The 12,362-nt window shown below is 36.7% G+C and overlaps 1 protein-coding gene across 3 annotated transcripts in view; it reads right to left on the bottom strand.

The window, feature by feature from the left end:
- LOC126412042 (phospholipid-transporting ATPase ID) overlaps window positions 1–12,362 on the bottom strand; it is a 583,312-nt gene that overhangs the window by 156,899 nt on the left and 414,051 nt on the right. For all 3 annotated transcript variants that reach the window (XM_050081421.1, XM_050081418.1, XM_050081419.1), the window contains exon 9: window positions 9,972–10,064. In XM_050081421.1, coding sequence (XP_049937378.1) covers window positions 9,972–10,064 — 93 coding nt within the window. The remainder of the gene's footprint in view (window positions 1–9,971; window positions 10,065–12,362) is intronic.

Below are 12,362 nucleotides of genomic sequence, written 5' to 3'. Positions count from 1 at the left end.
TCACACTATACTCACAGACACACACCACTCCCTTGGCCACAGCACTCGGGGACCCAGCAGTTAAATCCTGATTCTCCAAAACATTTCAAGCACAAGATTTTCTGCAGTCCTGAGTTACCACCTCAGATCTCTTTGTGCAAATCAAGTGGTGTAACCTCATTAAATATAATCACCGTAACTACAGAGTAATTTAAAAGATTTTATTCTGTAGTTGTAATGAATTTTTCAACCAGAAACATGCGGTTCATTAAAGTGCGAGTCTTGAGTGATGTGTGATTACAGAAATTACTTCCTTTACTGGCAAACATATGTATTTAAAACAACAGACTTTTTTTAAGATTTAGTATCCACTGTTCATTCTATTTGTCTCCACACTGCTTATTGATACAGAAATGCATTACTGACTTCAAGTGCAAAAATGACACATACACACAAATACTGGATGCATAAACAAATGCAAGTGAGTAACAGGGGATATCAGGCAATAATTCATGCTATTAGATAACTAATTAAGGCATATATCATGTATTTTTGAAATTGATCTGAAGAGCATATAACTAATAGACCAAGTTCTTTATTTATTAAACTCATTAATGTTCTTCAGAGTCCATTTCATGTTGTTTTTTGCTGTGTGGATGTGTTCAGAAAAATGAATGTTCAACTTCAAGAATTCACAAAATTGTTTGCAAGCTGGATGAGACTTTTGCATTTGTCACTTTCCAGTGAAGAAAACATGGTCAGTTGAGAAACTGCTATTAGTTCGGTCAGTTGAGAAACTGCTATTAGTTCAGAGAGAGAATACATTTCAGTAAAGCAGTTATCAACAGAAGATTGTGTTAAGTACCACTTGTTTTAACAGGCAAAGTCCCATTGGAGGAAGTATTTTCATATTTTGCTTTGACTTGTAAACCAACTCACTCAGCATATTTAATGTGAAATACAAAACATGCTGTGATTCAGTATGTTTCACATTCAGAAAATTTTTCCAGAGGTTAAAGTCACATTAGCAAAAATTCAAGGCTCCATCAGGAACCAAACGCTGAATTCGGTTCCAAGTACATACATTAAAAATTGAAGTAATAGGATTCAAAAGTTATGTTGTGTGCTTTGCTCAAGAAGAGCTACTTCTCATTGTCACCTTTTCTACAGCATAATGAGACATCCCTTTATATACACTGTACATGTCACAATATCACTTCCTCTTGTATACTATTGGAGCAATAACTAAAAATTTAATGTTGTTGCAAAATTTTCTGCTTAACCATTCACCAGCTGTGTATCATCTGAACGTATACATAAATATGTGTTGGTGAAAAAAAAATTTCTTAAAGGTGGTAGGATTAATCAGAATCCATATTAATAAATACTTCCCTCACTCTTTGGTGAAACAGTTTCATATTTGAGAAAGAAGAAACTCAATTTTGACTGCTGTGTTGTATTTCTGTTGCTTGCTAGTTTTTCGCTTACACATGCATCATCAGATACAGCCACCAAATGGCCTTGTAAGCCAAAAACTGTCAGGAATAATAATTAATAGAAAATAACATTCTATGCAGTAACAGTACTACAAGTTGTGAAATTCATGTGGGATTTTGATGAGTAAGGTATCATCAAATCAACAACTATGTATATGTCAAAATAATCTCTCATCCACATGTCCACACAGATACTATGCATGAATAAAACAGGTGCAATGTCGAAAGATATTTGCTCACTTTGCACGTTTCCGTATCTTATGTGTTCATTACATTTTTGTCATTTAAATCAAATCCTAAATTTATGAATTTTTTCTTTATTTCCACAATGAAACTAAGAAATAATTACTTACACTGACTAAACAACAGTGCATATCCAATAACACTTGCATAAAAAAGAGAAGAGTTCACTACAATCATTACAAGCAAGAATGAGGGAATATGTGAAGAGACTCTTCTGTTCCTCATTATTCTCTGTCACTTGCAGTTAAGCATGAAAATTCATCACATTAAGACATTTCCAAAAACACAAAGCTTGGCAGAAGATGGTTAAAAAGAAATAGCAATGAAGTGGACATAGCTGAATAAAAACTAACTTTGAATTTCACTCTGTAGAAGGCTTCAATTGATCATTTGTTACGATTGCAAATAGTATTAAATGTAGAAATGAGAGAATAAACAAAACTGTCTAGGTATGGTACATATATGGTGTGAAGTCAAAGCCATGATTTATGCCTTTTTGTGTGGTGCTGTGCTTGCATGCACCAGACAGCTAGAACTTACTGACTCAGAGGTTTGTCGGTATAAGAATACACTATTAAAACCAACTATAAACTATGAGTTCATCAGTATATTTAAGTAACTCCAGAACTGTATTCTTCATATTCATCCTGAAACTTCCCATCTGCTACTACTTTCATCTGATACAATTCTAACAAGCTCCTAAGTATTTTAACAGTCACTTTTGCTAATATTTTGCAGTAAGGTCGCACAGTAGAAGCTATCACTTGCCACCCAAAAACACACATAGAAAATGTTGCATAGAAACCACGAGCTCACAGATGCTATATTCTAAACAGTCAAGAGCAGCAGGTAAAAACTGCAACAAGAAGTGCATTACACTTCGCTACGACTTAAGTATAGTAGTTCATTTTCTTCCAGTATTATCCCGCTTCATTGGGTGTGCACTTGATAGCTCTGCTCTCATCAAGCATCTCACACTTGTTTCTGTGGTTATATTCCCTTTTTAATAAAAGTATGTCTATATTTTTTTAAGAGTATCAGTTATTGTCATACTTTCTCTCATTGTTTTCAGTATATTCTAAGAAAGGTTTTTGCCTGAAAGCAGCTACAAAAAAAAATCCCAGTATCATTTGACTAAGCAAATAATTATCAGTTACTACAAAGATACACACATTTTTAAACTGAACTAAAAAGAACAAAAATTTCTCCAAGCTCCATACAGACTTCTGACACCATGCAGATAGACCTGGAAATTTGTGACTATGGATCTTTAATAGCTATCAAAATACTTTGAATACTTACAACAAGCAACGTGGGGTGCATGCAACAGATATTACTTATGAAGTGAACTATTCATGTATCACTTCTGTATTGCATGCTCTACACACTGTTCATTATAAATCTTGCACAAGTATTTTCACTGTTATTAAAAATTCACAATTACAAATTTTCAGAACAACTTTTATAGGTTTAGGAATTTGTATGGAGTTAGGAGAAATTGTTTCATACTTTTTAGTTCAGTTTGAAACTTGTTATGTTAAAAACTGATATTTACTTAATTATTTTTTCTGCTTTTCAGTCTTGTGTGTGTGTGGACTTTTTTAATCAATTTCAAATATTTTTATGAGCTTACCACAGAAACTTGTGGTATATTTTGGATTTATTTCAGCTTCTCTTCACCTGAGTCAACCTATCTATTGCTGCTTCTTATGCATTTCTTGCAAATAGAAAGTAAAAATTAGAGAGATTCAAGTTCACACATAAGACTACCAGTAACCATTCTTTTTGTGAAAAAAAAGAGGGGGGGGGGGAGGGGAGGAACAACAGTGGTACACAAACTACCAGCCACACACTGCTCAAGAAAGCAAGTTAATATTGGTCTGTCATCCAGTTCTGAGCCACGTTCAAAGTTTCTAGTCTCCACCAGTGGAAAAGGAAGCACATGCAAAATTTCCCAATTTAGCCTTGGAAATGGATTGGATCAAAACAAAGACAACAGGTACAAAGAAGAACAATGAGAATTGCAACATGGAATATAAAATGAATTTCCATTAAGAAACATGAAGTCTTTAAAGAAATAAAATGAAGGGAAAGGGCATGGTACAGAAGAGAGAGATAATTACACACACATTTGTAGTGGTGTACCAAAAGAACAACAAGTCCAAGTGAAGTTGTCAGTGCCATAAAAAACAACTTGAAACAGCTAATCAGCTGGGAATACATCAGAAACAGAATTCTGCAAATACATATGAAGCTAAAGGATCACTTTGTCACGATTATCATATTCACCAAATGACGAAAGAAGCCTTATTCCACACCCAGTTGACAAAATTCCTTGAAAATATAGGGAATCGCAAGGAAAAAGTTTTACTATAAGACAAACACAAGAACAGGTTGGAAAGCCAACAATGATATAGTGGTGCAACATAATGAAAACCCAATAAAATAGTAATGGTGAAAGTTTGATAGAATTCTGTCTGCAAAATGACCAAAGAATTCAAAATATCTGTTTCAAACACAAGGATGTCCATAAGTGTAACTGGATGAAAACCAAGCATTAACCTTAAATCCATTATAGACTTTCTCACAATCAAGTGAACAATAAAGCTAGTAGTACAAGATATGGAGGCTATGAGAGAGAGTGCTGATCACAGATTGTATCAGATCACTTTTTGCTAATATTTACGAAGTCTTAGCCATAATACCACCCCCGTTTTGTACCAGCTAAGGCTAGCGGAAAAACTTGCCGCTGTTGAAGAAATTTCTACAGATAAGATGTATGAAATGATTAAAGAAGCAATTCATAAGCCAGCTATGAAGCACTGGGAAACAAAGAAATCCAAGAGATATGGAAAATTTGAGGAGTGGTGGAATGACACAGTGCCAGAACAAGTAGAAAATAAGAAAGCTTATAATAAATGGTGAAACCAGAAAGCATACAGTGGTTGGTGGGAATACAGAAATACAAAAAAGGATACACAGAAAACAGTGATTAAGACTAAGTATGAAGCTTGGCAGAAAACCACCAAAGAGAGAGGAAAAAATAATGGAGGACACATGAGCAAATAAAACCTGGGAGGTAAAAATAAAGCACACATCAACCTAATTATTATGCAAGAATGGGTACAACACCACTAAGAATTACTGAGAACAGGGCAAAACACACACACACACACACACACACACACACACACACACACACACACACACACACACACACACAAATGAGGTTATACATATGCAAGCTTTTGGAGCCAGTGGCTCCTCCTACTGGGAGAAGGGTGGAAGGCAAAAGGAGACACATGAAGCAAAAGCACTGGAGAGGTTCAGGAAAAGAGGTAGATTTTGGGAAAGCCACCAAGAACTGTGAGTCAGGAGAGACTTAACTGACGGGATGAGAAGCACAGACTGATTGTTGGGGACTGCACCGGACAGAAATATCATCCGGTGCAGTCCCCAACAGTCTTTCCTTCTCATCCCGTCTGGTAAGTCTCCCAAAACTGACAGTTCTGTGGGACTTTTCCTGAAATCTACCCCTTTTCCTAAACCTCTCCAGTCCTTTTCCTTCACTCCTCTTCCTTCCCCTTCAATCTTTCTGCTGGAAGAAGGAGCCACTGCCTCCTAAAGCTTGCATATTAACCTCAATTTTTGTGTGTGGGTGGGTGTTCTCCTGCCGCTGCTTGGTGAACAGATTTTTATATCTACCCAAGTCAATTATATAGTCAAAAAATGATTATTTTCATTGTTATAACTGAGAAAAGAGTACCATTCACTGGGAACCCAATGGAAACTGTAATTAATAATGATAATATCCCACATACAACTCCTGAAGAGGTTCAACATGTCACCAATGCCACAAAAAATGAAAGAGCATAGGTCCTGGAGTAATTTACATAGAACTGATTAAAGCAACACCATTGAAACTTTGAGAAATTGGCAGTGGTCTTTGACCAAAAAAATTTTAGAGGTAACAAATTTCCAAAGGAGTGAAAAAAGGCTATGATCATGTACATATTTGAGGAGGAAATAGGGCGAGATTGTGCCAACTATTGTTTGATTTTAGTGTGATGCCATCCACGACGACAGTCTACGGTCGTATCCCAAGAGAAGAGGACAGAAAAAGATAGAACTGAATCTGAAGAACAAAATGGATTCAGATCTGGTCACACCAGTACTGATAAGAGTCATTGTCTTCAAAAAGTCTCATTGGGGAAAGGACAGCTTACCATCCACCCACCTTGTCTTTATACACCTCCAAGAAGTTTATGACACAATTTTACAAAATAAGTTTAGACATGTCCTATTGATAATGGAGTGCCCTCAAGCTGCATGACAACTGTCAGATTGTACTACAAAGACTGTACGGCAATGGTAAAAGTGAGACATCAGCATTTCAAGAGTCTGATGTGACAAAGGGCCTACACCAGGGATGCACACTCACCCCCTACACTGTTTAAATTCTACTCGGAGGAGGTGTTGAAATCTTGGAAAAGGAAATGTAGAAAATTTGGTATTCCCTTAGAAAATGCGATCTAGTTCACCTTATTTTTTGCTGACAACCAAGTGATAGTAGATGGGGACGAGGAAGGTAATAACCACATGCTTTGCAAATTAAAAGAATAATATGAAAAATGGGGACATATTATATCTGAAACAGGATATATGAAGGCAGGAGAAAATACTGTTAATGATATGCAAGTGCATGCCGATTTTGTTAAAGGGTATCATAACATTAAATACTTCGGAGTGACACAGTAATCAAAAACAGAAGTATGAATGATATAATAAATAAAACCCCCCATGAACCATGGACCTCGTCGTTGGTGGGGAGGCTTGCGTGCCTCAACAATACAGATAGCCGTAACGTAGGTGCAACCACAATTGAGGGGTATCTGTTGAGAGGCCAGACAAACATGTGGTTCCTGAATAGGGGCAGCAGCCTTTTCAGCAGTTGCAGGGGCAACAGTCTGGATGATTGACAGATCTGGCCTTCTAACACTGACCAAAACGGCCTTGCTGTTGTGGTACTGCGATCGGCTGGAAGCAAGGGGAAACTACAGCCGTAATTTTTCCTGAGGGCATGCAGCTTTACTGTATGATTAAATGATAATTGCATCCTATTGGGTAAAATATTCCAGAGGTAAAATAGTCCCCCATTCGGATCTCCGAGCAGGGACTACTCAAGAGGACGTCATTATCAGGAGAAAGAAACTGGCAGGTAGGTTAGAAAATTTTAAAAGGGAAATGGATAGGTTAAAGTTAAATATAGTGGGAATTTGTGAAGTTCAGTGGCAGGAGGAACACGACTTCTGGTCAGGTGAATACAGGGTTATAAATACAAAATCAAATAGGGGTAATGCAGGAATAGGTTTAATAACAAATAAAAAAAATAGGAGTGTGGGTAAGCATAGTGAACGCATTATTGTGGCCAAGATAGACATGAAGCCCATGCCAACTACAGTAGTACAAGTTTATATGCCAATTAGCTCTGCAGATGATGAAGAAATTGATGAAATGTATGATGAGATAAAAGAAATTATTCAGGTAGTGAAGAGAGAAGAAAATTTAATAGTCATGGGTGACTGGAATTCAACAGTAGGAAAAGGAAGAGAAGGAAACATAGTAGGAGAATACGGATTAGGGCTAAGAAATTAAAGAGGAAGCAGCCTGGTAGAATTTTGCACAGAGCATAACTTAATCATAGCTAACACTTGGTTCAAGAATCATGAAAGAAGGTTGTATACCTGGAAGAATCCTGGAGATACTAAAAGGTATCAGATAGATTATATAACGGTAAGACAGAGATTTAGGAACCAGGTTTTAAATTGTAAGACACTTCCAGGGGCAGATGTGGACTCTGACCACAATCTATTGGTTATGAACTGTAGATTAAAACTGAAGAAACTGCAAAAAGGTGGAAATTTAAGGAGATGAGACCTGGATAAACTGACTAAACCAGAGGTTGTACAGAGTTTCAGGGAGAGCATTAGGGAACAATTGACAGGAATGGGGGAAAGAAATACAGTAGAAGAAGAATGGGTAGCTTTGAGGGATGAAATAGTGAAGGCAGCAGAGGATCAAGTAGGTAAAAAGACGAGGGCTAGTAGAAATCCTTGGGTACCAGAAGAGATACTGAATTTAATTGATAAAAGGAGAAAATACAAAAATGCAGTAAATGAAGCAGGCAAAAAGGAATACAAATGTCTCAAAAATGAGATCGACAGGAAGTGCAAAATGGCTAAGCAGGGATGGCTAGAGGATAAATGTTAGGAGGTAGAGGCTTATCTCACGAGGGGTAAGATAGATACTGCCTACAGGAAAATTAAAGAGACCTTTGAAAAGAAGAGAACCACTTGCATGAATATCAAGAGCTCAGATGGAAACCCAGTTCTAAGCAAAGAAGGAAAAGCAGAAAGGTGGAAGGAGTATGTATAGGGTCTACACAGGGGCGATGTTCTTGAGGACAATATTATGGAAATGGAAGAGTATGTAGATGAAGATGAAATGGGAGATATGATACTGCGTGAAGAGTTTGACAGAGCACTGTCTTGAGAGGAGGGTATAAGATAAACATCAACAAAAGCAAAACGAGGATAATGGAATGTAGTCGAATTAAGTCGGGTGATGCTGAGGGAATTATATTAGGAAATGAGACACTTAAAATAGTAAAGGAGTTTTGTTATTTGGGGAACAAAATAACTGACGATGGTCGAAGTAGAGAGGGTATAAAATGTTGACTGGCAATGGCAAGGAAAGCATTTCTGAAGAAGAGAATTTGTTAACATCGAGTATAGATTTAAGTGTCAGGAAGTTGTTTCTGAAAGTATTTGTATGGAGTGTAGCCATGTACAGAAGTGAAACATGGATGATAAATAGTTTGAACAAGAAGAGAATAGAAGCTTTCGAAATATGGTGCTACAGAAGAATGCTGAAGATTAGATGGGTAGATCACATAACTAATGAGGTTGTATTGAATAGCATTGGAGAGAAGAGGAGTTAGTGGCACAACTTGACTAGAAGAAGGGATCGTTGCTAGGGCATGTTCTGAGGCATCAAGGGATCACCAATTTAGTACTGGAGAGCAGTGTGGAGGGTAAAAATCGTAGAGGGAGACCAAGAGATGAATACACTAAGCAGATTCAAAAGGATGTAGGCTGCAGTAGGTACTGGGAGATGAACAAGCTTGCATAGGATAAGAGTAGCATGGACAGCTGCATCGAACCAGTCTCAGGACTGAAGACAACAACAACAACAACAACAACAACAACAACAACAACAACAACAAGAAACAAAACTGGCCATGGCAAGCGACTCATAAAACAAATAAATGGCATCCTTTGGATTAACAATGTAACGCAAAACAGAACATATCATCTGTCATTTCATTATTGAAATTATCACATGTGGTGCAGCGTTGTGGGAACTATCTCAGAGACAGATTGACTGACTGCCAAGATGGATTTTTGGAGACAGAGTTACGGATTTTCCGCCCTTACTCATGTTAGATATTACAGAATCAGGGAGATCATGGATGTCAATAGCACAGTTCTAGGGCCTACTCGGGTATGGACACACATGCAGACACAAGATGGCTAGAAAGCATGGCAGACCTTCAAGGTGCTGGAAAGATGTCACACAAGCAAGTGCAGTGAGAAGCCTTAAGAAAGAAGACTGGAACACCTGAAAATGTTGGAATCTGGGATGCGAGAGGTGGTGCGAGTCTTAGAAAACTTTGTGATGTATACAAACAACTTCCTCAAACTGAAAGTAGGCACCGGAAAAAATGAAATAAAAGAAACTCAATATCATTATGATACTGTGGCCAATGACACATTTTCCTTATTCCTCACTCTCCACAAAAAATTTTCACTTTAAGCTTATGGTAAATGGACTTAACAAAATGATTCACTCTTCAAATACTACCCCTCTGTATTTTTTCTTCCTCATCATTTTAACTCTGATATTTCATTTCTCACTAACTCCAGTTGAAAGCTGCCAGAACCAATGCATATTGGCTACATTTTCATCTACTGACATATTTAACACAATACTATTCTAATTCTGTGTTTACATCAGTAACTAATGTACGTGTTAACCAAATGATAAGCATTCCCAAATGTTTAAGCAGGCATTTATAATCAAATAATTCTCATACTGACAAACTGTCTGAACCAGCAAGTTATCACTACCTAAATCCTACATAAGGTGAGATGCTGAATAAGATCACAAATAAATGTCTTTCCATGCACTTACCTCAGTGATTTCTATAAGTTCATTAGTTTGTTCATCAAATATGTCCCCATAACATTTTCCAGCAATTGTACATTTGTTAAACGTCATTATATTCTGAAACAGAATTATTAAATTAAGAATTCTCTCTCTCTCTCTCTCTCTCTCTCTCTCTCTCTCTCTCTCTCTCTCTCTCTCTCTCACACACACACACACACACACACACACACACACACACACACACACACAGGAATGAAAAAGAGATGGGATAGAGTACACTTCTAAAATCTGTTTCTTATAAGCAAAATAATAACTCTCATAGATCCCCAACTCAAAACAGAATATTATTGTTACATAAATAATACAAAATCATTTTTGTATCATTACATAGTTAAAATTACAGTATCATTTATTCTAAGATATAAACAGTGAACAAAAAAGAGAAAAGACAAATATACACTTGCATCTATGACCACACTTCAATCAGCTACAGGTGTGAATAGCTGTCTCTTTCCTTTCCTTTGTTCTCAGATATGTCAAATAGGTATCACTGTTACAGTTAGCACATTATCAAAAAATTTTATCTGGTTAAATTAACCGAATCTGATATGTCTATTGTCCTTCAGGCAAAATTAGTACACATGTAATCTGAACTATAACACTCCAAGGAGGAAAGAGATGGGGTTCTGGGGAAAAGTGGCCAAGAATCAGTGGACAGGCAAATATTTTTTTGTCAAACTCAAAACAAAGTTAACCAATAGATACTGCTCACTACTGGGATTAGAGGGGGGAAAACCTTATACAAATATATATGGATGTACGCTGCCCCAGAACAATACTGGGAATCTTACAAATAAGTTGGGAGAAAAAAAGAATGAGAGCAGCAAGGGGGTGGAGGTGGGGGGAGTTAGTTTCAGCCAGTTAACAGACAACTTGGAAGGAACATTAAGGATTTTAGCAGAGCATCACTTGTGACATTTGAGGCAGCTGAAAACAGCCTGGATAAAAACATAAATCACAGCAGTGTGTGGGTTTTGTGGAGGTCCTGTGGTGCCACGACCAACCACAACTTCGAGTAAACTTGGAGCTGGGTGGACTCTTCGGCACGGCTGCAAGATCTCATATTGTTGCTGTTCCAGCAGATGCTATTGAGGATTGGGCTGTACTTGTCCTGGTCTACACTTGAATAGAGAGGTAAAGACAAGATAGCTAATCTCCTAGAACAAAGTCTAAAGCAAGCCACCAACAAACACAGGTGCACACGTGTGTACGTAAATAGTTGAGCCGAAACATTGTAAACATCTGTTTTGTAGCAAGTTTGTCCACCTCTGGAACCCAACACAGCCGTGATTCCCCATCATGTAGGTTTGAAAAGACCTCAGTAGGTTTCCGGAGGTACATGGCACCAAATGTCTAAGCATACGACTCGCAGTTCCCAAAATTACATGCTGGTGATTTGTGGGCCAGAGATGGCATCCAGTAGTGTCCCGAATGTATTCCCTTGGGTTCAGATTATGCAAGTTTGGTGGTCAGGGTACAAGTTCACTGTTATGTTCTTCAAAGTTGATTTCTGTGTGAATGCACCCGTGTTAGTGGAAATTTTATTAATATAATGTTACACGGCTTAGAAGAATTATTTGTTATTATCATATTATATTATATTATATATTATATTATATTATATATTATATTATATTATATTATATATTATAATATATTATATATTATATATTATATTATATTATATTATATTATATTATATTATATTATATTATATTATATTATATTATTATTTCTTTCTTGTCTCAGACGTTATGTCTGGTTAAAAATGGAAGGTGACGCAGACCTTGATCAAGCGTGACTTCCTTTTAACTGTACGGTATATGTTACATTGCATTTACGAACTTTCAGGTAATTGAACAAGTGTCAATAATTACAGATTTCTGTAGTTGTATATATAAGTTTGGATGTAGCTGTATTGCATTGATGTACTGGTGGATATTGTGTGGTATGACTTCTGTAGTTGATAGTATAATTGGTATAATGTCAACTTTATCCTGATGCCACATGTCCTTGACTTCCTCAGCCAGTTGGATGTATTTTTCAATTTTTTCTCCTGTTTTCTTTTGTATATTTGTTGTATTGGGTATGGATATTTCAATTAGTTGTGTTAATTTCTTCTTTTTATTGGTGAGTATGATGTCAGGTTTGTTATGTGGTGTTGTTTTATCTGTTATAATGGTTCTGTTCCAGTATAATTTGTATTCATCGTTCTCTAGTACATTTTGTGGTGCATACTTGTATGTGGGAACATGTTGTTTTATAAGTTTATGTTGTAAGGCAAGCTGTTGATGCATTATTTTTGCTACATTGTCATGTCTTCTGGGGTATTCTATATTTGCTAGTATTGTACAT

Source organism: Schistocerca serialis, chromosome 7, assembly GCF_023864345.2.
Source record: "Schistocerca serialis cubense isolate TAMUIC-IGC-003099 chromosome 7, iqSchSeri2.2, whole genome shotgun sequence".
NCBI lineage: Eukaryota > Metazoa > Arthropoda > Insecta > Orthoptera > Acrididae > Schistocerca > Schistocerca serialis.
This window is presented reverse-complemented; position numbering and strand designations above follow the sequence as displayed.